Source organism: Mastigoproctus giganteus, chromosome 13 (assembly GCF_048544385.1).
Source record: "Mastigoproctus giganteus isolate SK-2022 chromosome 13, ASM4854438v1, whole genome shotgun sequence".
In the NCBI taxonomy this organism is placed as follows: domain Eukaryota; kingdom Metazoa; phylum Arthropoda; class Arachnida; order Uropygi; family Thelyphonidae; genus Mastigoproctus; species Mastigoproctus giganteus.
The window spans coordinates 94,229,172-94,257,069 of NC_143587.1; the positions used below are offsets into that span (position 1 = coordinate 94,229,172).

The 27,898-nt window shown below is 37.4% G+C and overlaps 1 protein-coding gene across 3 annotated transcripts in view; it reads right to left on the minus strand.

Annotated features, from left to right (window-relative positions):
* The window catches only part of LOC150076264 (man(5)GlcNAc(2)-PP-dolichol translocation protein RFT1), a 156,520-nt gene that overhangs the window by 17,539 nt on the left and 111,083 nt on the right, over positions 1-27,898 (minus strand). For all 3 annotated transcript variants that reach the window (XM_090387118.1, XM_090387119.1, XM_090387117.1), the window contains 3 exons: positions 15,098-15,203; positions 5,867-5,995; positions 872-992 (listed from right to left, as the gene is read on the minus strand). In XM_090387118.1, coding sequence (XP_090243244.1) covers positions 872-992; positions 5,867-5,995; positions 15,098-15,203 — 356 coding nt within the window. The remainder of the gene's footprint in view (positions 1-871; positions 993-5,866; positions 5,996-15,097; positions 15,204-27,898) is intronic.

The window sequence follows — 27,898 nt, forward strand, 5'->3', positions numbered from 1 at the left end:
AGGATAAATAGGGAAGTTCTTTCAATTCATCTGTCTAGCTCTTCATATGAGGTACCAATCAGTGTAAAAATGGGAATATGGGAGAATAGCAAACTTTTTTTTGTGAAGCTGGACAATACTAAGTACTGCTTAGTGGGTCTTGAACTTGAGACTTGTCTCAAGATATGAAACATGTTTAGTGAAAGGGTCAATATAAGATTCAACTTGGTGAAAATTGAACCATAGCACCAAGCTTTGCACAGAGTAAAATAATTCGTGTAGATAAGCAAGATAAACTGTTTGTGTAAACAATCCAATCTGTGGAAGAAATCATGCAGAACTGTGGACAATGCATTATAATAAAAAATTTCAAAATAGAATGAATTTACAAAAGCAGTTCTTATGTATGAAATTTTATGTTTGCAAAGCCAACATTAATCTAGAATTTTAAGGAAAAAATGTTCAAAAATATTAATATATGGCTGAATTATAAATATGGAAAATTTATTGTTTTCAAAAAAATCAGAAAAAATAACTAATAAAGTTGTGACTATACCATGCTACATATTAATAGAGTTCATACTTTTGTTAATCAATAAAACAACCAACAAAAATGCAACTCCAGCTATACAACAGCAAATTCAAATGGCTCTAGAAAATCAAAATGGCCATTTATTTATTTTTAACTATTTTTAAAAATAAATGCTAAGGGTATGAAAATTTCACAGGTAGAAGCCTGTAGTTTTCTTAACTAAGAGAAAAATTGAAAGAAATGTACTTTTTTGCATGTTCCCTTAAGTGAACATGTACTTTTTTGCATGTTCACTTAAGGGTTAATTTTAGGATATCATACAAATAGTTAATGCTATTATGGAAATATAAAATGGCTTACCTCAGATAATAAAGACACAAAGAATGATATACAAAATGCCAGAAGTACTGCTGGATGAGGAAAAAGACCTTTCAGAGGATGGCATGTGCTGTTGCTAAAGAAGTATTTTATGAAGTAAATGCTGAAATTGAATAAAATTAATTTAATAAATAGCACAAATACAAACATGTGTGTGCACATGCACACCAAACTATGCAATAACCAATAATAATAATAATAATGGTACAGTAAACTGAATTGTTAATGCTACTTACAAAAGAACAAGCACGGAAATTAAAATATTAAAAGTTTAATCTTCATTATGAAAATCAAATATAAAATCATACCTGTCAAAGCATATAATATACAAAGTCTAGCCTTTGACAGGCAGCACCAGCCACAAGCATATTCAACTGGTTCTGTCAAACAGGGGGCCCCCGTGCCCAAATGGTCGAAATAATATCATTCATGTCTTTTCAGCATTTCTATCAATGAGCCTACTGCCATCATAATGTCTAGTTACCCACATTATCATCATATTTAGAGCTCCAAGAGCTCTAAAATTTGAAAAATTTGAATACTGTAAAATTTTAAAAATAAAAAAAAAAAATCACTATTACAAAAATACCCCATATTTATTTTTGCACAGGACCCTAGGACCCCACAAGTAATTCTTGCACAGGGGCCCTACAAAATTTGGCGCTGGCTCTGTTGACAGGTATATTTGTATGTCCAAAGGTAATAAATGTAATTTAACTTAGTGAAACTTCAATACACATATTTCCAATTGTATTAAGCTTGAATTTTTGTATTCATTTTGAAAAAAAATTTAAATATTAAAAAAAAAATTCACATTAATAGATGGAAAGTTACAATAAAGTTATATTTACTATATTTCTGAAAGTTTGGGATATTAAAATTTTATACAACACAGCATTTTTTATAAATATAATATGTTTTTTAAATGAAAATCTATGAGCAAATATTTTTACTTTTGTAGTACATGTTTTTCTTTGTCGTATTGATTTTGATCAATAATATGACAACTTTGTTATGTTATTGATTTTAAAGTTAATATTTAAATAAAATAAAGTAGAAATTTCTACTTAACATAATGATTCTTTAGAAAACTTTCAGCAATATTCATTATAACAAAATTTTGGTGTGACAAAGCAATTATTGCACCTCTGGGAATATCACTGTAACAAGATTTATATGTATGTCATGATGCAATTTACCTTGAATGATTTTCCAGGTGAACTGTATAATGAAATACAGAATATGCTGTAGGCAATAATCAAAATACACATATGCTTGCAATTTACCAGAATTTGTGTATTTTCAAACTCCTGTTTAGTTGCAAATTCTGCTATCCCTCCAAGTTCAAGCATTTTATTTATTTAAAATGCTGTTGAGTGACTATTGGCATTGGGTGAATGCTAGTGATGAATGTAGGATGTTTTTAATATAAAGTTAAGAAATAACACTATAAATAAAATACAATATATACATAGATATCGAGACTGATGTGCCATTGGTCGGGGGCTTGTTTTTTTGTTTTTATAATCAGTGGAATTTACCAATGTAGCTCAGAGGTAATTTATCAATAACAAGTGACATTAGTCCAACAATAATAAGCTAAAGTGTACTCTAGTTATATTTCTAGTTAAAGTGTACTCTAGTTATATGTTTCTAATTACTTTTGCATTATGTTGTCAATTAAAATTTGCCCATGATTGTAAATAAAAATTGTTGAAAACAGTAAGACATATTACACCACATTAATTTCTTTTTTTTATTTTATATTTCAAATTAATAAAATAAATAAACTAATAAAACCAATTTATCAATAAAATCATTGTTTTCCATGCTGTCTCTAATATATTGAGTGTCAGAGCCAAGCAATTGTTGTGGATTCATTCACAGACTGCTTGGAACAGCAGCAATTATTATATACCTTATATTAACTCACTGCCTCTGTCATCAAATCTGCAGATCACTTTTTCAGTCACTTCTAATAGAGATAGAAGGCTGAAACTTTGTACATATTCCTAATTTGAACGACAATGCATTCTATCAAAATTTGAGCTAAATCTATCAAGTAGTGCACCATGCAGGCATTGCATATCATATATTGGATACCTGGATTTATACCTGACCCAGATTTCACACCTTTTCCCCACTTCTGATCTGGTTAGAAGGGTGTAATTTTGCAAAATCTCTTTTGAAGTAATAATATTTCCAATTAAATTTGAGCTAATCCATTGTGTGGTCCACTGTGTGGCTATTACATGCCTCACATCAACTACTAGCTTTACATGCATGTAATAAATACATACAAAGCATGCAAGATTTTATCTTCTATATTTGCATTGTGTAAAGATTTCTGTTAGTGGAAATCTTTTCACATAAATTTTCAATCATACTTTATTTATAAAAATTGAATGAAAATTTCTATTCATAAAAAATTATAAACATAAAATAAATAAAAAGTAAATATAATGTTTAGGTATTAGATAGTATGAATCAGAGCTGTAATACTCAATACATTCTACGTGGATATTAATATTCGTAACATAATAAGAGGCATTTACCTCAATCCTCAATATAGTACATAGAACACTTTCGTATGATACACTCCAGAAATTAAAACAGAAAAAACGAAAAAAATCGGCAACTTACCGGTACATTAGAGTAAAATATAAATAATTAAATAATTAAAAACCAATTTAACACAATTCAAATCAATTTAAAACAATTAAAAATCAATTTAACGCAATTAAAAAGAATCTAACGAAAATATTCAAAATGATTTTCTTTCCTTAAGCTGACAACGCTTTTCGACCGTATGTCGTGATCACAGGAATGAAAATTACCGAATAGGGTTGAATCTGAAACTTAAATAGTGATTATTTGTCTTCGCGCATGCACGTATAGGTCCACGCATCAGAGATCAAATATGGCCGCCGAACATTAACAGAATTCTCGTGTAATTTAATTTCTACGGTTTGTGCAATTAATAGTCGCGTATTATGGCCGCTGAACATTAAGTGTTCTACGTACTATATTGAGGTAAACTCCTCTTATTATTTTACGAATGTTTAGGTATAGGAGAAGTGATAATGGAAAGCCGTAACGGATACGAATTTTCAGAATAACTGACGGACATATTCTGCAAATTCTTTGAAGAAGCAATACGTCCTTATTAGAATAATTTCAATTAAGCTTTTGTAAGAGAAGACTGTACGCCTCCAAACAGTCTTCTCTTACAAAAGCTTAATTATAAGAATTTTAAACTCTAATCAATCAGAAAATATTTTCTAAAGAATATACAACCCAAACATGAAAATAATTAATTTCTCAACATTCAAAACCTTTCCAGTCCTTTTGATGATTCCTAATTTCAATGCATTTCTTTACATGCTTAAATTCCATTTGCAGTAAATCATGGTGAAACAACTCAATGTAAGCATCGGTTAGAAAAGCACGGAAAAAATATCACAAGAAGAAAGTGCAACGAATATCAGAAGAATCTAATGACTTCCACGATGCATGTAAGTTAAAGAACTGTGAATCACAAAGGAAATATAGGCATACAGAATCACCAAATTCTCGCAATAAACGACAATGCACAGATTACGAATCACATCTTAATCAAACACTTGGAGATTAGTACAAAATAGAACATTTTCAAAGGAAAATAAATGTCTTCACAGATCAGGTGTGTGGTATTTGTTTGAAAAGGTGCTATCCAAATCTATAAGTAACTGTCCCCTTGAAGCTGATAAAGCTCCAGATTATCTTCCTGTAGAACTCTTACAAAAGAATTCATTAATTCTCTGTCATCAATGCAAGTTCCATTTGAATGGCAAACTTTGACAGCCACGTTCAAAAGCTTACTGGAACAATTTGTATCAAGGAGATATTCCTCAGGAAATCATGATTTTGTCACAATATAAGCAGAGATTCGATAAAATATAAGGTGTGGCCTTTACTCCTGCAACATAAAATGCCTCATTTTAAAAAAATGGTAAAGGCCACACCTTATATTTTATCAGAATTCATTTACTAATTGTCTATCATTTATTATTTCCACCCAATATTGATCGTGTGCGAAAAGAAAAAAATTATTATGCATTCCATTTCCCAAGCACAGCTCTGCAAGAGTTACTGGACAATCAGCCTTTGGTGGATCAGTATGTGCTGTGGTTCCAGCACATTACGGCAGAAAGCAGATACAATGCTACCGAGACATTCCATTTTCTTATCAACAGATTGAATGTGGTGGGGTGTACTGCAATCTTTTGGACAGTCATTCTTTTAGGGACACCCAAAGTAATTACATGTACCACATGCTAGTTAATAGCATGGAGATCCTATTGGCCAAGTACATGCTGCCATAAATATTGTACATCAGGGTATGTTGCAACATATGTAAAGAAACACATCTTGATGTACTGAGGCCTGCAGTGCAATGCATGGTGGCCATATTGAACATTTACTTCTGTAAGCCAGCAGACAAACAACAAAACATCTGGTATGCATTGCAGGGTCTGGTATGAGATGTTTAATGCATCATAGTTTTTCAAAGAATGAATGTATCAACCATGCACACAACTGTCAAATGGTTGATACATTCATACTTTGTGGGTCTTAGCCTGTTATGACACCCTCTTAAATTATTTCTTAAATAAGCATTATTAATCTTTGCATGCACATGATTCTTTTCTGTTCACATTACTTTAACACTACAACACTATACAGCCATTGATGTGGCTGTATAGTGTTAGAGACTTGGAATATTCTGAAATTAGAAATTACATAATTTCAAACATTCTCTAAGGGTATCAAAAGAGAAAAACGTCTCAACACATTTAAAGACAAATTTAATAAAAGGCATTTACGAACAAGAATACTGAATTGAGTGACTTTGCATTTTTATAAATTATCTGTTAATATTTTGATATCTTAAATTTCGGCATTAATTTACAATGTAAAATTTTGAAATTATGTTACCTGTGAATGATGCGAGCTGCCATATTGAAACAGTTGGCCATAATAAACCCTGCACTCCCATATAATGATGTCAGGTAATAAGACACACACAAAAAACTTACTGACAGCAGTACCATCTTCTGGTTATACCTATAAATTAAATATTCAGTTTTACATTTTACTACTGGCTCTTAGGAATGGCTATATTATTAGAAGAAAAGACCTCAAAAAGAAATTTATACACACTCTCTCTCTCTCTCTCTCTCTCTCTCTCTCTCTCTCTCTCTCTCTCTCTCACACACACACACACACACACACACACACACACACACACACACAATACATGATAAATTCAAGGGAAAAAAATTAATATTAATTAGTGCACAGACTGCTTTTTGTGGGCTACTAAGTGGACTTTTTATTATTTAAAAATGATTGATTTTGTTTAAAATTAATAGTGCTTGTTACTTGTGTTTATCTGATAAAGTTGGTTAATTTGTTGTTCATTTGATTTTCAAAATTGCTTAGAAAATTAAAGGTATAATCTGCTGCCATTGTACTGTATCAATATAATAATGATATAAATATAGCATTGATTATAGTATTGTTATAGAACAAGATAAATGCAATTTAGTAGTAGTTTTCTATATAATTCCGTAGACATATAGTCTTACTAGAAGTCCATAAACTATAAACAATGTAATGTAAGTAACATAACCTAAAATATTGTAGTTTGTACTGCTGTCAAAATAAGGGTTGTGCTATTATTTTCATATCTCTTAGTTTCAGGTGTACTTCTTAAATTAAAATCAGACTAGAGCAGCAAAGCAATGGGCTAAAAGTAGGAGGAATGCTTTGGCTTAGAAGACAACTTCCAAGGGCAATTATGCAAATTAGGACTATATTATGCGCATTACTTGTTCCCTCTTTGTGAAGCTCACTTTAGCAAGACATGATACACTCATGTGGGATGCCTTTGTGTGTGTTTTTTGCAAAGAGCACAAGGAGGTTAAGTGCATATTCAGCATTCTGATGAGCTTATACAAGAGCTTGAAGAACAGGGTTGATGCTCTTGGAGGTTTTCAAGAGAGGGATCCATCAAGCACTCAGATGCCCAACCTAATGCTTCAGTCCATCCTCCAGCATCAGACAACACAACAACATCCTCTATAGCACAGATTCTTGGTCCCACAAGAAGTAGCTATAATTGGCAACTTCTCTGTCAGGAAAATGGGACCATGTTATGTCTGCCAGGGGCTAAAGTTGATGATAGAGAGCAGCTATCATCTTTTAAGGGCAAAAGCTGATTTTGTTGTGCATGCTTGTACTAATGATATTAAGAGTAAGAGATGTGAGGATTTCCTCAACAAGTACAGCACAATGTTGAGAAAAAATTTTGAATTAAGATTGAAATTGAAAGTATCTGAAATTCTGCCCATATATGATAGGAGAGCATACATGACGAGAGCTTTATCAATTAGTTTGACCCTAGAGAGACTGTGCACAGTTCATGGGGTAGAATTTTTTTCAGAGTGGTCTGCTTGTTAACAGATAGTCTTTTTTTTTCATTCGGATGGGATAGACTTAAGTAGAAGGAGTGCAAGAATACTTTCTGATGATATCAAGGTAGTATTAGATTGGTCGGAAAACTGCTAGTTTGTGTAGGGATATACAGACTAATAGTTTAACAGTAGCTCCAGGAAGAAATATAAGTGATTCTAGCACTGCCTCTATTGGAATGTGCAACAACTTGGAAAGTGAGGTGTTGGGAACTTCAAGACCTGCTGAGGGTCCCTGTAGGGAAAGCAAATATATGGGCTGTATTAGGGCCACTAAGAGTAAAAACAAGCACATGTATACATGTCCTTATGTACATGCAAGTATATGTGTAAGTACTTGAATTTGAAGTACTTCACCAGTACTTCACATTCATCAAATTTATTTACTATGAAAGCAGCAGAGTAAATAAATTTGATGAACTGAAGTACTGGCCAGATTTTCAAATCTGGACATTGTAGGGGTAGCAGTAGTAGTAATACCAAATGATGCAATAGGGCATGTTTATATAGCATTAGCCAACCCCCCCCACACAGTTCACCCATCTGTAACATCCAAAAATCTGTCCAGTTCTCCCTAGAATTTATTCAACTGATCCACTTCCACAACAGATGAAAGCCTGTTCCAACAATCAACCACCTGTTGAATGAAGGCAAACTTCTGCATAGCTATCCTGCAACCATTCTACCTCAATTTGAATTTATGGCCCCTCATGTGTGTGTGTGTGTAGTCTCAGCAAGTGGAAGAATACCATTAACATTCAGCTTACTCAATCCATTGAAGGCTTTAAACACCTTAGTCAGATCTCCCTGCCTAGTCTTGAGACACTGCAATTTGTAGAACTGAAGCCTTTCCAAGTAAGAACACCCCTTTTTTTCCTTCACCAATCTAGCTGCTGTTCTCTGCACCTATTCCAGCAGATCTACATCCTTCTTAAAGTGAGGCCTCCAGACCTGTATACAGTAGTCAGAATATGGCCTTATACAACAAGAGGATCATCTCCTTATCCCTGCTAGAAATGTTTCTGTATATCATTGACAAAACCCCATGAGCTATCCATGCAGCACGTCTGCACTGCTCAGAGAATTTCATGTCTGACTACACAATTACCTCCCGGTCTTTTTCATTCTCCACTATCCTGAGTGTAGTACTGCACAGTTGATAAGTTACACTGGGGCTACTGCTATCCAGATACTGAGTATCTTGCATTTGTCAATGTTAAACTTCAACTGCCACTTCCCAATTTTCCTAGATCTTGTTGCAGTAGCTCACCCTGATGACTGTCATGAAACACTCTGCCAACCTTTGTATCATCTATCTGCAAACTTAGACATTAAGCCTGATATACTTTCATCAATATCATTGACAAATATTGAAAACAACAATGGACCCAACACTGAACCCAGGAAAACTCCAACTAATAACATTAGACCACAAAGAGCAATGCCCATTGATAACCACTCTCTGCCTTCTTCCACTTAACCATCCCTTTATCCATAGCAGTAACTTGTCCTTAATGTCACATTGCTCAACTTTGTACAGCATTCTTTTATGTGCAGTATCAAAAGCCTTCCCTGAATCCAAATATATGATTTCAAAATTATTTTTTGGTTTTGCAGATATGGTGTCACTCAGATATAAGGGATACAGGATTTGAATATGGGGGTACAACATGTACAGAAAGAAGAGACAGGACAGGAGAGGAGAGAAGGGGAGGAGTTATGCTCTTAGTTAAGAGCACATTAAACATTGGCAGTGCAGCCAGTTGACACGAGTTGCAATGTTGAGCCAGTTTGGTGTTATACGAACACTGGAAAAACAAAACTGAGATTAGGAGTGTGTTATAAGTCCTAATGAGTGTGATGAGTATAACAAACAGCTGTACAGACAAATAGACTGGGCTAGTAATTGAGAATATCTTACAATGGGGAATTTTAACTTTTTAGATATCAACTGAACAAAGTGGGTTGGTCACTTGCATAGTAGCAAAGTCTTTTGTGGATTACTGTTTTCTATACAAATGAAAACAGATGACTGTTTTCTATACCAGCATATTAGAGAGGAACCAGGGAAAACAATATTTTTTTATCCGATTATCAGCAGTGATTCTTCATGCAGTACAAATTTGCAGATAAAAGATCCACTGTCTGGCCATGATCATAGTATATTGATGTGGGATTTACTTAAAGATATAACCACTGTCAAGGGCAAAGGGAAAGTATTTTGCTTTTATAAAGGTAACTATAGTGGTCTCAGACAGTTTTTAAATGGTATATGTAGTGGAATCAACTGACACTGATTCTACTGCATAGAATTTCAACAGCAAATTTTAAACGAGAAGCACTCAAGAGAAGTAATTGTGTAGATGCTACTGGGCTTTTCATACCAATCATCAGATACTGTTCAAGGCTTAGAATTAAATGGATATCAGATGAACTGATGAGAGATGTGGCAGAAAAGAAAAATGCATGGGATACTTATAAATTATCAAGAGATACAGATGCCTACAATAGCTATAAGCAGTCTGCAATCAAGTCACAAAGGAGATTAGGCAATCTAAGGCATATTAAAAAGTCTCTGGAATGGAATGAAAAGAAAAGCAGCAAAGACTTCATATTATGTAAACTCTAGAAGAAAGAGGTTGAATTACATTGGTTCTGTAGATATGAATGGTTTAACTGTTTACGATCCTATTCAGGAGAAGACAGAGTGGTTATCAATGGACACTGCTCTTCGTAGATTAATGTTATTAGTGGAATCCCTCGGAGTTCAGTGCTGGGTCCATTATTGTGTTTTGTATTTATTAATAATACTGATAAGGTATATCAGGCTTAGTGTTTAAGTTTTCAGGGTGGTTAATGACAGTAATCAAGGTATGCTACTGCAACAAGATATAAAAAATTTAGACAGGTGAGCTGAGAAATAGCAACTGAAGTTTAACCATTAAAAATGCAAGGTACTAACACAGGGGTATCAGTAATCCTAGATTAATGTATCAACTGTGTGGTATCAGGGTGGCGAAAAATGAAAGACCTGGAGATAATTGTGTGGTCAAATATGAAGCTCTGAGCAATGCGGACAGGCTTCTAAGGCAGCTCATTCCTGTATATAATTTTTTTTTCCAATGATATACTGGAATTTTGCTAGCAGGGATAAGGAGGTTATTATCTATTTGTATAAGGCAATGGTTAGACCACATCTTGAGTACTGCATACAGGTCTGGAGGCCTCATTTTAGGAAGGATGTGGCTCTATTTGAACAGGTGCAGAGAAGGGCAGCTTATCTGCCAGATATCAGTGAGGAGAATAAAAGGGTGCTCTTATCAGGAAAACGCTTCAGTTCTGCAAACTGTAGCACCTGGAGCCCAAGCACCTATGAGAAGATCTGACTGAGGTGTTTAAGGCTTTGAATGGATTGAGTAGACTCAATACTGATGGAATCCTTCCTCTTGCTCAGATTACACACATGAGATGGCATAAATTCAAATTGAGGAAGGATGGCTATAGAATACATGTGCAGAAATTTGCCTTCAGTCAGTTGATTGTTACAACAAACCTTCATCTGGTGTCATAGAAGTGTGTAGTTTGAACAAATTCAAAGAACTAGAGAGGCTGGACAGGTGATATGGAAAGTTTTTTTTTTTTTTTTTGGTTGATGTATAAACTTGCTTTGCATCACTACTAATACTAAATTAGGAAAACATAAAAGTGAAGCATAGGATTTTTATTGCCTGTTAAAATCAAAAATACAGATTTTTGTTTTTAACAGTATGGAATAGTACAGAATCTATAAGAGGTGGGATCTGAAATTATTTATTATTTCGTTCATTACTTTTGATTTGGGTTGGATATTGATTCCGTATAAGAACTGTTCTTTCAGTGGACATCTACTGTTCACGGCTGTTGGGAATACATACCATGAGTGGTTTCCTTAGTCTAATGTCTTTTGTTACCCCTGGATTTATTAAACTGAATGATGGGAATGATAATTTGGAACCAAATGCATGCAATTCCAATCATCTTGTTTTGATAAAATTGGGGATTATATAAGACACCTTATACTAAGGGCTCTCAGGGTATCCACCAATAGTCGAATAACAACTGACCACCATGGGGATTCTTATAAGGAATCAATATCCATCCTAATTTCTAAACAATGAACTGGCGTCCCTGCATCACCATACCTCTTGACAGATTCTAGATGCATTTCCTTATTTCCAGGAATATTAAAAATTAAATTTTCTGTTTATACTCCGGGATGACCAAACGGTCAGAGGAGTTCACAAGATAGACAGAATACAAAAAACAGCACCATATTTAGCAGGCACGGGCTTGAACCCTGGTCACTCAAGGCACGTGTACTTATGCACCCACGTGCCTGACCACTAGGCTACGGCGACCTTTATAGGGGACTGTATTAAAAGAATTACCAAGAAACTTGATGTTAAAGTTTTAATTTCTGGCAACAAATATCTAAGACAAATTCCATGTCCCATTAAATCCTTTCCCACCACCACCATAACTTATAAGGAGGTCAGTTAAGAAGAACTGAACTGCAACTGTAGCATGTACTATGAGATTTTACATCAACTTCAAGCAACAATGAGCAATCAAACTACTTACTTTGGAAACATGGATAACAGTAGCATAATATATCACACAATCATGGAAGACCAAAAGCAGGATAGTCCCTAGCTTGGTTTGGCCCTATTCCACAACCACTATTATTCAGACTGTGTGACTGATAGAGTCACACAATGCTTTGAAACATCTAGCATATATAATTTATCTTTACTGAGAAATCAAAAAGCTGAGAGAGTTAAAACAGAAATGGCCAAAATGGCAACAAGTCAAATTGCACACAGGGTAAAAATTCTTAGAAATTTATAACAGGTTAAAATACCAACTGCTTTCATGTGTCTAGATCAAAACAAACTACCAAGGCTGATTAATCACATAGTTACATAAAATCAATTATTCACTCTCGGGACATAATGAGAGTTAAAATGAGTTCAATAATTGATGAAATGATCTTATAAATTTTAAGAACTTTGGCAAACAATTGTGCCTTAACCTGTAAAGAATTAAGCAATTATGTTATTATGTTGTTAATAAAACAAGTGAGTCACACTAATACAAGCTCAACACAAGACCATACAAGCTCAGTGGTCTTGTTATTGAAAACCCAAGACTATTTACCATATGAGACCATAACAATTACAACAGGAACACTTATTATTGGCATTATTATTAGTGTCCTTAGCCTAACAATTTGATATTAGCCCTTTATGACTAACAAAGCATTAGCATTAGCATTAGTAGAGGCATTTGATGCAAGAAAGCCAGCTTATGCAGCATCAGCCAAAAAAAAAAAAAAAAACCCACTTCCACTTCACCCCTCTGTTCGTTCCAAATACCTGTCCAGCTGAGCCTTAAACTTATTTAGGCTATCAACCTCCACCACAAGGGATGGAAGTCTGTTCCACCAACCAACCACCTGCTGGCTAAAGGCAAAGCTGAGTGATACAGTCAGTCCTCGTATAGCATGATAGTTGTGTTCCTAGAAACCCTCGTGCAATGCAAAATCGTGCAATATAAACAACAGACCCTATGGGAAAAATAGGGTTAGGTGCCGACCACCCAAGATTGAACACACATTTGTTACCATAACATTACCAAACACAATAAATAATCGTAATAAAATACGCAAGTATTTTATTATGACTATTACGTAATAAAAAATTGCTAATGCTTTTGCTTATATCGTAAGCAAACTTGTTTTTTGTTTGATTTTCTATCCAAACAGATGACAGCTGTTCCATCTCTTCCAATTCTTTGTAATTCTCGACGTTGCCTCATTTAGGTCTGTAGTACATGCAATATCACATGGTCTTTTATTTTGCTCAAAGTGTTTCATATTTCATATGTTTTCTCTATCGACAGAGGCGGACTGGCCATAAGCCTTACCGGGGAAACCCCGGTGGGCCGGACGCCGGTGTGATTTTGGCCATAAACGCTAGTATGAGTTCACTACAAATTTTCCCGGGTAAGAATTTTTGACCCAGTCTGCTTCTGTTTATCGATATTGCTTTTTTTTTTTTCTCTCTCTGAATCTGTAGTCTCTTTACCAGGACGCTTCCTTTTCACACCTTTTAAGTATTTTACTCATTTTTAGGGAATAAAGCACAATTACAAAACGAGGAGGCACACTTAATACACATAAACAAAGCTGCGTGCGTGTAGCAACTGAATAAACAACACTGTAAAGGCAGAGATACACTATTAACACCTCACATTTTACTAAAGCACATTTCTATGGGTTACTACCATTGAACTAAAAAACAATTTCCAGTTGCGTTTCTGCTAGTGGAATCTGTTATAAACTGGTAGTAAACTCGATCTAATTGCATTTGCGATTAAGGGGAAATTTGCATTATTGTGGTGAAATATGTTTCCCCTTCACTGATATAAAAAAACAAATACATTTTCAGAATCTTCTCTTCATTACTATCGTGTTGCGTTCGGTTGGGGTGATTCTGCGTTCGACTGCCATTTCTTGTAAACACAAAGGCGAATCGTGCATAAGCGAATTTGGTTCGTGTTATATAAGATATCGTTCCCCTATTTATAAATCATGTATGATCGAATTCGTGTAGTGTAAACACGTGTTATACAAGGACTAACTGTACTGAGCTAAGGTATTTCAGAGGTATACTGGAGAACTTTAATCTATGAAGTATCCCTGATCTTTCATCATTTCTCTGCACTGTGTTGATTCCAACTTGCCAAGCAGATTCATTTTATATTCCCCCCAATTCACCCAATCACATAGCCCGTACTAGAAACCTTAGTGAAAAATTGAAAAATCAAAAGAGAAATGGTGAAAAAGCACAGGGAAAATAAAACTATAGTCCTTTGATCCTGCTCAGAAGTATAACAGCACTCTAAGATGTGGTACGATCTGTGTTACAGTCCTTATGTAATTAACAAAACATGCAGTATGTAGAGGATTTGGGATGATTACTGGTGCACTGGCCACTTTGATCAGTGTACCAGCTACAATGGTATGCTGCTTCACATGGTCTTTATTGTGTATTTATGCCTTCACAAATGCATGTTCACAGGGTGATTTGCATGTTGTGGGATGAAAATCTTGGAATCATTCATGAGAAAAGCCTACTCCCTCTGCTTCAGATTTGCTAACTATAGCCCAAAATAAACAGACCTCAAGAAATCCTCCAGTCTCTGATGAGATTTGAACCTAGGCCTCTAGAAACAAGGACAAAAATACTATACTGCCATGGAAGACAATGGATTTGTAACAATATAATACTCAGTTGGATATATGAAATTTTCATTGTGATTCCTAGCCACCTTTTTCACAGATATGAAAAAAAAATCATCTGGCAATAAATTACATTATAAATATGATTGTCAGCATTCTGAACTAAAACTACCTACTGAAATCTGGTCCTTCACTGAAGGGCTAAGGAAAAATGTATTAGTGCTTCTTTACATCCTAATATAAGTATCAATGTACTGATTTAATACACAAAAAAGTCTCATTCACTGGGATCATAAAGAAATGCATAATGCTATAAACCAAGTCATTAATCTGCAAGATCCAGTAGACATTGTATCAATTAAATGAACAATTCCTTTTACACTTAATTATAAAATAGCATGATACAATTACCTATCAATGTCACATTGGCTCATGGCAGCATACACAAAACATTCTGTAACTCCATTGATTGCTATGAAGACTATGTAGATGCAGTGCCATTTCAACAAATATGGTCCTAAAATTATGATTAAAAATTTTCTATATATTTAAATCTATAATATAACATATGTATCATATTCAATATTCATGACCAAGTCACTATGGAACAATCAATATTCTTTTGACTGGTCATTACTAAAGATTCATCCACAATTAAAAATTTCAGTTATGCAGTCTCTAGTGGACAGTGATCATAATGTTTTGGAATGGGAAAAGAGGAGGGATACAAGACAATTATAGTACAGAGTAGGGCATAGTCTCATTCTGTATGCAGCAATGAACAAACTCTGTTTCCTACTTGTAATTTATCTCATATTCTGGAAGCACTTCACCACAAGGTGACTTGATATTGCACCAATCTAAATAAAAAGTGATGATTCAATCCAGTGATGAGTCTCCATTATGTGAGATGGTGAAGCAGGTAAAATACTCAAATGAATTTAGGATGAAATACTATGAAGTTATGAATTATTACTGTACAAGTAGGGCGTAGCTTCATTCTGTACGTAGCAATGAGCCAACCAGGTTTACCTAGTGCATCAAGAGATCTCATATTGTAGAGGTACTTCATCATGAGTTGACTACTGCACTACTCTAAATAAAAAGCACTGCCGCAATGGCAAACTATATTGCTATTTATTTAAAGTGTATGGCATTTACTAGACTGTAGTTTTAATTTTGGAATAAAAAAGAACACCAAAAAGGTATCTGACCAACAACAGAAGAAAGCAAACAGCTTGAAAACAGGAAAGAGGAGGTGAAATGAGATAAGAAAATGTGGCATGAAACAGAAGTCAAACTATATCAATTTCAGTTTGTCTCCAGAGTGACAGGTCTAGCACCATAGTTTCGACCATGCCCGAGTCTCATCAGGGTGAGCAGGCACTGTGACATCTTGAAACAATTCAGCAATGGGATATATCCCTAATCCAAAAATATATCCAAAATGCAGTGATAAAGCTTCAAAAGTGTCATTTTTGTACATGCAAAGTTTCAACAGAAAATCACATCTTATATTGTAAGGAAAATTATAAGTTGCCTCATTCTTGCATTTTAAATAAAGAGCTCTTTCCTGTGAAGAGAAATATGCTGCTATGTATTCTCAGTGCGTGTCATTACCCAGATGGACCATTTCAGGCATTACTGTACCTTCACTGATGGATTACTAGAAACTCCTAATGTTACTAGAAGTAACTAATGTTACTTAATGTTACTAGTAGCTCACATCTCAACTGTGATAAATAAATTTCCATAATACAAGAAATACCAAAGGGTGTTGAAAATAACTCTGTATAAGTCTAAAGTCTCATAACTTGGAAAGTTATTTAGAACTCAATTCTGATAAGTTTCAGCTCCTAATGGCCAAGTGCTTGGTTACCCACTAATGGAGGGACTATAGTCTTTGAAATGGTACTCATTGAAAATAAACAGCGGTATATTTCTCTTCGGAAATGCAAAACGAGAAAGTGCCATTTATCTGTGCAAACTTTGGTTTGATATTATAGACAGAACTGTCAAGCATTTTAAGTTCTTGGATGGAAACGGGAATTTAAATGGTTTTACATGATGGTTTGTCTGGATAATGGTACTTGTTGAAAATAAATAACAGTATAATTCTCTTCAGTGGGATGTGCTAATAATTTTTCCATGCAAACTTCCATTTGCAATTATAGCCAAGATTCTGTTAAGCCATTTAAGTGCCTGGATGGTAAGGAAGAATACTGCTTTCTCTAACTAAATGAAAAGTTTCCTGCATTATGAAAATTTTGCTGCCTCTGAGTAGATAACTAGATACAGTTGCTTTCATTTTAAAATAGCCCTGATTATAGATACACACAAAGAATGCTTGAACACCACTTTGTAATGATGTTTACTATCAGCTGTTCATGGAGATATTAATATTTCAAATTTGTTAGGGAATTTCAGAAAACCTAAGGGGCCTTCTCAATATTTGAATTCAAGATGCACTGCTCTGCAAATTCCAGCTGAGAGACTGTGGAACAAGGCAACTATGACTTTTATAAATAATGTCACCCGCATACAACATTATGTTAATTGTAATGTATGAGGAAAGATAATGATATATATACATACAAGGGTGGTTCAATAAAGAACGCTCTGACCTAGCTGCAGAGGTGCTAGCCTGTTGATTCTTAGCAGTGGTTTTAGTCCTTCTCTACATACCCACCATGCAGATTTACACGTTTTTCCCATTGATGGATGGGGCTACGGATACCATTTTTGTAGAAGTAGTGAGGTTGGTCTTTGAACCATGACTGAAATGAGTGTCTTGTCGTCAGGGAAGTGGGTCTCCCAAAGAAATGATTTGAGGGAAGGAAACAAGAAGAAGTCTGTGGTGCAAGATTGGGTGAGTAGGCTGGATGGGGCAGTGTTGTTGCAATTTCAGAAGTGTGAACTGGGGCATTGTCTTGAAGCATTCTCACACCTTTGGAAAGCATGCCACGCCTACATGTTTTAATTTTCTCCTGTAATTTTGTGAGAAATTTGGCATAATAGGCACCTCTACAAAGGGTGCTAGGAAAGTTTTGCAATATGACGCAACAATGAATCACAGGAAGCTGCTTGTTGCTGCATGTTGAGACATGTTCATACGTGCATAGTAGCCGCCGCGCCAAGTCGATGGGCTCAGTTATTCATTAGTAGTGAGAGTGTAAAGTGCTTGCGATGGCATCGTGGTCACGAAATGAGATAAGGACAGTTTTGCGGTATAATTTCGTGTGTGGTTTAACCATAGACCAGTGCTTAGAAGAAATGATTCTTGCACTAGATGATGATTGTCCACATCGTACAATGATATTCAGGTGGTATAGAGAATTCCAAAGGGGAAATTTCACTCTGAAGGATTCTGAGAGGCCGGGAAGGCCACGAACATCAGTTACTGAGGAAAACGTTACTGCTGTGAGGAAAATGCTTGACGAAAACAGGCGAGTGACCTACCAACAGATAGAGGATACTTTGGGCCTAAATACACCAGCAATTCGTTCGATTCTGCAAGATCATTTGCACGTGAAGAAACTTTGTTCTCTCTGGGTGCCGCATCAACTGACTGAAGAGCAGATGACACGACGTGTGACTTGGTGCCGGGAGATGTTAAAAAAGTTTGATAAGGGACAATTTTGGTATGTGAACAACATCGTGACAGGTGATGAGACTTGGCTGTACTATTACGATCTGCCGACCAAGGCTCAAAACAAAGTTTGGGTCTTTGATGATGATGACGACACACCCGTAATTGTCAGAAAATCCCGATCTGTAAAGAAGAAAATGATAGCTGTATTTTTCAAATCGAGTGGAATTGTGGAACGTGTCGTTTTGGACACGCAGAAGACAGTCACAGCTAAGTGGTATACTGAACAATGCCTGCCTAAAGTCATTGGATCTATGAAGAACCTGCGGCCAAAATCAAGAATGGACACCTGGTACCTCCATCACAATAATGCTCCAGCTCACCGCGCCAAAGCCTGCACCGAATATTTGACCACGACAGGACTGAAACTTCTCGAGCACCCTCCCTACAGTCCATACCTTGCTCCCTGCGACTTTGCACTGTTCCCGCATGTGAAAATGAAGCTAAAAGGGAGGCGGTTTTTCAGTGATGAGGACCTTCTACGGGCTTGGGACAACGAGTGTGCTTTACTCCCTAGTGAAACTTGCCAGAACTGGTTTAAAGATTGGTTTCGGAGGATGGAGAGGTGTATTGAATGTAGAGGAAATTACTTTGAAAAAATTAAATAAACAAAGCTGTATTGCAAAACTTTCCTAGTACCCTTTGTAATTGTTCTACCTTTCGCCCGGTCATCATCATCAGCCATTTTCAATCTAGTGCAGGATGAAGGCCTCTCCAGCAACTTTCCAGTTCCTTCTGTTTTGTGCAATGGCCATCCATTTACTACCAAAAAACTCATGAATTTCATCTGTCCATCTCCGTCGTTGTCATCCAGGTTTTCTTCTAGCTCCTCTTGGTACCATTCTGTTATTTTTTTAGTACCTGTGTCATGTCTTTGAGCTGTGTCCTGCCAAGACCATTTTAGTTCTTTAGTTTTGATAAGAATGTACTTTACTTGAGTTTGCTGCCTAATCCATGTGTTTCTCTTCTTATTTAAGTCTGATTCCAAATATAATTCGTTCCATTCTTCGCTGTGTCGTACTCAGCTTTTCTTCCATTCTTTTTGTGAGTGCTCAAGTTTCACTTCCATAAGTTGTGGTGGGGAGTATACATTGGGTTATTATTTTACGTTTCAGACAAATTGGGATATTGCTCCTCAGCATGTGACTATATTTCCTGAATGCTATTCATCCAAGATTTTTTTCTTCTCTTGACTTCCAGCCATTTATCATTATGACAGCTAATGACTTGTCCTAGACAAGTATATGACTCCACCTTTTCAATTACTGCTCCTGCAATCATTATATCCCTTTCTGTGGCATACTTGTTCATCATTACTTTTGTTTTAGCCATATTCATCTTTAGTCCAAAATCCTTACTAACTGCATAACAGACTAATATTTTCCTCTAATTCTTTGGGATCGTGGCTTATGACTACAATGTCGTCTGCAAATCGTATATGGTTTAGGTACTCTCCATTCACATTAACTTAGGCACCTTCGTAGCCAGGTGGGCAGGAGCAGTGCGTAGCACACGCTTCTTGATTAGACCGGGGTTCGAGCCCGTGACCACCAAATATGGAGGATGCGGAAAGGTCAGGGAATGACCACCGCATATCCCTGGAGCAATATGGCCTTAGTTGCTAATGCTCCTAAAACTCAAACAACTCAACTCGAACTCACATTAACTCCTTTCTGCAACTAGTCTAATCTTCTGAAAGCTTCCTCAAGGACAGCTGTAAACAACTTCAGAGATATTGTGTAGTGTTCTCATATATTTTTGTATAAAGGAGATAGCATTCTCATATATTTTCTTCAAAATCATAATATATGTGGTATCTATGCCTTGTGTTTCCAGTGCCCGAAACATTGCCTTATGCTGTATGGAGTCAAATGCCGTTTCATAATCCACAAATGCCAGGCATAATGGTGATTTATATTCATTTGCTTTCTCCATTAGCTGTGACATTACGTGAAGGTGAACCATAGTTGAGAATTCTGTCCTAAAGCCAGCTTGCTCTTTTGGTGGATTCTCATCAAGTATTCTTTCTAATCTGTTAGTAATGACCCTCGTGAACAACTTGTAGATGTGGGATAACAAGCTAATTGGTCTATAATTTCCAATTTCTGATTTATCTCTTTTCTTATGCAGCAAAATTTTGATTGCATTATTTCACTCTTTATGCATCACACTTTTTCTAATGCATTTTGTGAAGAGTCTTGCCAGTTTCTTATCAGAACTTACCAGTTCTTCCTCCCAATTATAGGCGCCTCCGTAGCCAGGTAGGAAGGAGCAGCAGTGGGTAGCACACGCTTCTTGATTAGACCGGGGTTCGAACCCGTCACCACCAAATACGGAAGATGTGGAAAGGTCAAGGAATGACCACCAGATATCCCGGAGAAATATGGCCTTAGTTGCTAATGCTCCAAAAAACCAAATAAACAGTGTATATATATATATATATACCTCCCAATTATAACAACTCTACAGTATCTTCATCTTCCCCCGGGGCTTTCTAATTCTTTATTTTCTTCAAAGCATGTTCTACCTCATCAGGGAGAATATCGGGTATGTCAAATGCGCTGCTAATTTGCTATCCATCTTCCCCACTGCTGGCATCATTCCCTCACTCCTTGTATAATTCTCTTTAGTAGTCTTCTGCTATTTGAATTATGCCTTCTCTGCTATTTATAAGTACATCATGGGTATTCTTCAGTTTCAGTATCATTTGTCTTTCTGTATTACTGCTCATGGCTGCTGATTTAAGTCCTTTGCTTTCCCTTAATGCTTGTTCTACTTTTCTTGTGTTAAATCTTCTTATGTCCTCTCTGAGTCTCTTTCTAATGGCTTTGCATAACTCAATATACACAATTTTCTCCTTGTCAGTGTTTATCTTTCTCTTCATTTGTCATCTTGGGTTCATCATGACAAGTGTTTCTTGACAAATTTTTTCTTCTTTCTGCAGGTAATCAGTCATTATTATGCCTTTCTCATCCCAAAACACTGTCAGCAAGACCTTTCCTGCTGATGCTTGGACCCTTGTCTTCTTGGCGGGCGGGGAACCATGATATCGCCATTCCATGGACTGCTTTTTACTTTCAGGGTCGAAATGGTGTATTCAACTTTCATCCCGAGTGATTAGATGAGAGAAAAAGTCTTCCTCATTTTTTTGGCACAGGGCTAACAACTCTGGTGATTTCTGTTGTCAATCAGCCTTCTGGAAACCAGTCAATAATCGGGGGAATCCATCTTGCACTCAATATCCGTAAATGGAGTCGGTCACGAAGGGCTGTTTCAACAGAGCCCACACTAATCTTCACCTCCTGGGACAATTCACGCACAGAAGGTGATCTTCAATGAATAACGACTCCACTTTTCTTCTGATCGTGCTGTCATCAATGGCTGAATGGGCACGACCTGGAATGGGCTCAGATTCTACCGATGTCCGACCACACCTAAATGGTCTGTGCCAGTGCTTCACAATGCCATAGGATGGGGTTTCATCCTTATATACAGCAGTCATCTCATTGTGGATTTCTTTTGAAGATTTCCCCATCAAGAACAGATACAGGATTACAGCTCTGGCTTCAACTTTGTCCATGATGCTACTTTGTCACATGTTCAGCTCTGTAAGAAAAAAACAAATTAGGACATAGGGCTGAAATTTTACACCTTTAGTACAGAGATATATATGATGCTACACACAAAATATCATGACTGCAATATGTGGAAGTAGGTGAGGGCGATTCTTTATTGAACCACCCTCATATATAGGGTTTAGTTCGGTTTCGTTTTACTGGTGCAACACCAACCTAGGCTATAAAACGCCAACCACAATAAATGAGCAGACATATTAAATGTACAGAAACAAAAGTTAAAATATTAGTTACCTGGGAATATTGGTCACTATATCAGAAAAATATTTGTACAAAAACATGTATAAGAGCAGTATAAACCATCAAGGTATAAACAATATATAAAATGTAATAAAAGTATATGTTAACAAAAGAGTACATGTTAAAAAAATGTAAATAAGTTTATCAGCTTTAAATAGTTAAAAACAGCTGACATGGTCATTGTCAGAGAGTATCAGACTGAGTGTATAGAACTCAGTCAGATGGTTAAAAGTGGTAAAAGATATTCGTCATTCATGTCTAAAACGTGGACATTCAGTTAGAATGTGTAATAGTTAGGAGGGTCATCAGCCTTCAGCAGAAAAGAGTGCATTAGGTGACTATGTCCTATAAGGAGGTGAGCTAGAACAACTTCCTCTTTCTATGATTCCTGTACAGACTAGGATTACAGGCTTGATTTGATACAACTTGTTTGTGGACTGTCCGTGCCATAATTGTTACTTGGTGTGTAATGCATTTTTTATCACTTGTCCATAGTCTGTATAGGGGACTAGTGGGCTGTGACTGCTGTGGGATTGTGCTGATCTGGCTGCAGCATCTTCCAGATAATTTCCTTTGATCCCGATGTAGCTTGGGATCCAGCAGAAGCAGATATCAAATGTAGATTCAACAAAGGGTAAACAACTTCTGCCAGACCCTAGACAGGACTGGATTGGAATTATATCTGTTTATGGATAAGGCCTGTAATGTGCTTAAAGAATCAGTATAAACCATACACATTTGATAATTATTACTTTTAATATGGTCTAAGGCTAGCTCTATAGCGTACAATTCTGCTGTGTATATACTGCACTCCTGAGGAATTTTCTGAGAAACCGTGCTATCTGGGAAGACAGCAGTGGATCCTACAGATGATTCTGATTTCGAGCCATCAGTAAAGACAGGCAGGAAATAAGAGTAGGTAGATTGATGGGCAGCATAGAGCTGTAGTTAGACAGATGGTGAAGGGCTTGCCTTTCCCCCGATATTAAGGGAAAAATTGCATGGTGAAGAGTGGGCATGCCATGGTGGAAAATGTTGCCTTGGTGACTTGGCAACACTGTCTACCATAATGTGGAGTTATCTGAGCAGCTCTTGGATGCAAAAACCAAAGGGACGGTTGGCAGTCTGACGGGTGTTATAAAGATTTTTGCATAGTGGTTTGAAAATGGATGTCCAAGTAGGGTTGTCTAGCAGGGATTTCAGTTCAAAAGTATGTTAGTGACAATTGCCTTCGTTGCAGGGACAGTGGCAGTTCGATGTATAAACTCTGGACTAAAAGTTCCAGTAGCAATGCAGATGGCTTATTGATGGACTGGGTCAAGCCATCATAGTACGCTGTTTCTTGCTGATGCATATATCTGGCACCCATAATCTAATTTAGAACAGACAAGTGCACAATATAGGTGCAGTAAGGTGCAGCGGCCTGCTCCCCAATTATTGGACAAAGTGGCTCGTAGGAGCTTCAATCCCCTTGTGCACTTTGTCCGCAGTTGACGGATATGTGGTAGAAATGTCAACTTATTATCGAATATGACCCCCAACAGTTTTGTCTGCGGTACTACTGGAACGATATTTTGTCTGTGCTTGATTTCAGGTTCCGGATGAAGGATCCGTTTGCAACAAAAGTGTATGCAGACGGTCTTCTGAGGAGAGAATCTGAAACCATTAGCCATTGCCCAAGAGTTGACATGGCCAACGGCGTGTTGCAATTGCCTTTCGATAACCCTCATATTACATGACTGTGAAAAGATGGTAAAGTCATCGACAAAGAGGGCACTGTTTATAGTTTGAGGAAGTTGTTCAGTAATAAAATTAACTTTGATAGCAAAAAACGTAACACTCAATACTGACCCTTGTGTGACTCTTCTTGGCAAAAAGAGCGAGACAGAACAGACCCAACACGAACTTGGAATGAGTGGTTTAATAAAAAGTTTTTAATAAAGAGGGCTAGATGACCCCTAAGGCCAAGATTATAGATATCCTTTAAAATTCCAAATCTCCAAGCCATGTCATATGCTTTTTCTTTTTCCATATCAAAGAAAGTTGATACCTGGTGCTCATGTTTCAGGAACGCATCTCGAATGGATGTTTCCAATCTTATTAGATGGTCGAGTGTTGACCTGTTCCTTTGGAAGCCACATTGTACTTTGGAAAGGAGATCATTTGCTTCTAAATACCATATGAGCCGTGCATTGACCATTCTTTCCAGGATCTTGCACAAGCAGCTTGTCAGAGCAATAGGACAGTAGTTGTTCTGAATTTTTGGATCCTTTCCTGGCTTAGGAAAGGCAAGAACGATTGCCTTATGACAGGAATCCAGAAATTGGTCTTAAAGATAGATTCCGTTGTAAAGGAAGAGCAGCCGATCCACAGAATGAGATGAAAGATGTTTAACCATCTCATAATGGATATCATCTGACCCAACGGCACTTGCTTTGGACTGAGATAGTGCCACTTTCAGTTCAATTTCTGTAAATGGTTGGTTGTACGCCTCAAAGTTTTTTGAAGATAACTTCAATGGCAACCTTTCAGCTTTTTGTTTCAGGGCCAGGAACTGAGAGGAGTATGATGTTTTGGCTAATGCCTCAAGGCGCTTCCATAGCCAGGTGGGAAGGAGCAGCAGTGCGTAGCACATGCTTCTTGATTAGACCGGGGTTCGAGCCCGTCACCACCAAATACAGAGGATGCGGAAAGGTCAGGGAATGACCACCGCATATTCCCGGAGCAATATGGCCTTAGTTGCTAATGCTCCTAAATAACAACAACAGCTAATGCCTCCTCTAGAATGTTCGCAATAGCACATCCATTATGTTCTAGGATTGTACTGTATGACATGTATTTGCCTTCATTTTCCGGACTTTATCCCAGACAACGTTTGGTAATGTTATCTGGGAGACAGAAGAAGTGAAGTGGATCCAAGATTCCTTCTGACTCTGATGTCTAACATAAATTGCTTTGGCTCAAGCACATTTGAAGGCTATTAGGTTATTTGTGGTGGGGTAACGGCGGAATATACACCATGCTTTGTTTTGAGCCTTTCGTGCTGCTGTGCAATCTCCATTCCACCATGGTTTTGGAAATTGTGGGAACAATGTTGAAGTTTGGAATTGCAATTGCCACTGCTTGGACGATTCTTTCTGAGATGTAGATAACTACGACAGTAATTGGCTCCTGGCTGACTGTGTCTGAAGTGTCTGAAGACAATCCAATCAGTGTGATTGAACTTCCACCGTGGTATCCTAGATGGGTGGCATTGTCTCCCATTCAAAATGGTGGATAACATGGGGAAGTGATCGCTACTGTAAATGTTATCATCCACATATACAAAGAGGAAGGAGTGACGGGGAACATATAGAGATACCTATCACAGTAAATGTATGGGAATGTGGACATGTGGAAGAAGGTATTAGAATCCACATTTTGGAGTGCCAAATCATTGTCTTCAAGCATATGCTCGATAATCTGACCCCTCCTACTGATGTCAGAGCTACCCCACAGAGTATTGTGTCCATTAAAATCCCCTAATAGTAAAAAAGGGGGTGACAATTGTTTAATGAGATCATCAAGGACATCCTGGGAGATGTCATTCCCAGGTGGCAAATATATAGAACAAACAGTTAGGAGGAACCCTACTGTAATGCAAACTGCTACAGCCTCTAAGGAGGACAGAAGTGGTATGGTTTGGAAAGGGGTATGGTTGCCCATAAGGATGGTGACTCCTCCATGGGCAGGTCCAATCCCGGCTCTGTCTTTAAGAATAATAGAGCAGTTACGCAAGTGAGGGTCCTCATTTGCCTTTAAATAAGTTTCCTGTAAGCAAAAGCATGTTAGCACATGCTTACGAAGGAGAGCCTTGATGTCATCGCAATTCCAACAGAATCCACGGCAATTCCACTTTAAAAATTTTACTATAGCCATTATTTAGATTTTGGTGGTTCGTCTGGTGGCTTTGGAAGGGCTGAGGGCTTTATTTTCTCAGTCCCGGATTTTTTTCCCTTTGGAAAGACTGGGCATTGACCTTTATCCATTTCTTCTTCTTCCGTAAAGAGTTCCAGAACTGAATTGTCAGGTACCTCCTTGTTTCCATCCATTTTCTTTTCTGTTGTCGGTGGCACTTCAGGTTTTTGTGGTTTTTCTTTCCCACTTGGTTTCGGTAGTGGTGGAGCGCTAGGAGGTATTGATATTGAAGTGGTAGCTGACTGGGTTTTTGAGAGCTTAATTAATAAAACGCAATAGGAGTAAATGACTCCTTTAGTGAGATAGACATATCGGTTTGTGTTGCAATGGAATGTTTCCCTGCAACTTTCTCCGCATATGTAGGCATTTTGCTATTTATTGGCTTGACTGCTTTCCTTGCCTCCTACTAGGATATGTTCAGCTGTGCCTTGAGCTTTTGTATCTCCTCTTCTTTCCACCGCTGGCATGCCCTGGAATAAACATTGTGTTCACCTCCACAGTTGACGCAAGTGGGCTTGGTGACTGTACATGCAGTGCTTTCATGGTCTTTTGCATCGCAACGAGAACAAGCAGTCACTCCATGACAGGCCATCTGCGAATGCCCATATTTTTGGCATTTAAAACATTGCAGTGGGTTTGGAATGTATGGCCTGACATTACAGTTGATGTACCCAGCTTTTATCTCGTAACGGGATACTGGAGAGTTTTGTAATGTAAGGATGATATTTCTAGTTGGTATCAATTTCCCATCCTTATGCATGGAAATTCTTTTCACAGCTACCACTCCCTGTAGTTTTAGTTTGATACAGATTTCCTCCTCAGTGACCTCAAGGAGGTCCCACTCAGAGTTGACACCTCTCAATGAGCTCAATGTTCTGTGTGGTGTCACTGTTATCGGTATGCCTCCAATCGATGTTGAACGGAGTAACTGCTCTGAGTGTCTAGCTTTTTGTTTCAATTAAGAGGTCTCCAGAACGAAGTCTCTTAACTGATTCAGGGGAATCTGCTAACCCCTCTAAACCCTTCTATATAAAGAAGGGAGACATTTTCCTAATGGGTTTCTCAGTTTGGGAATGGATAATCGAAAATCTTGGTGCGGGACTTGATGGTTCTTCAGTTCGTGCCCTCTTTGCTGCATTGGCTTTGTTTATTTCATCAATTTCATTTTCAGTTAGGGACTGGGTTGGGGCCCCAGAAGAAATTACTTTATCAAGCTTCATAGAGTTTTTGAATTGGTTCAGTGCTCAGGCTTCCCACCTGCCACGGAGCCCAAAGGGGATGCCCACCACCTGGCAAGCAATAAATGCACAATAAATGGACAGGATTCAGGTTGGTGGCAGTGCGGGTATGGTGTCTGGCTACCCAGACACCATACCGCACCGCCACCAGCCTGAATCCTGTCCCTCGGACCATGAGGGTAGGGGCATAGCATAGCATTAGCACGGTTGACCCTCGCAGGTGAACCTACTAGGAGATTGATCCTAGCTGGGCCTTCCAGGACCACCCGTCTTGTCGAATCAGGGGCCAAAGTGGTGTATTGAAGCTGGGCCTCAACTACCAGGATCCCCCCCTCCCGAATTTCCACAGGTTGCAGCACACAGCAAAAACGCCGGATTCCATTGATGTTAGCCTGGATCCTAGGCTGTGGGCATTGGATCCCAGTGATGCTAGTCTGGAGGACCAGCAGCGTCACTGGGAGGTCTCCTCACCATGTACAGGTGCCCACGTCGA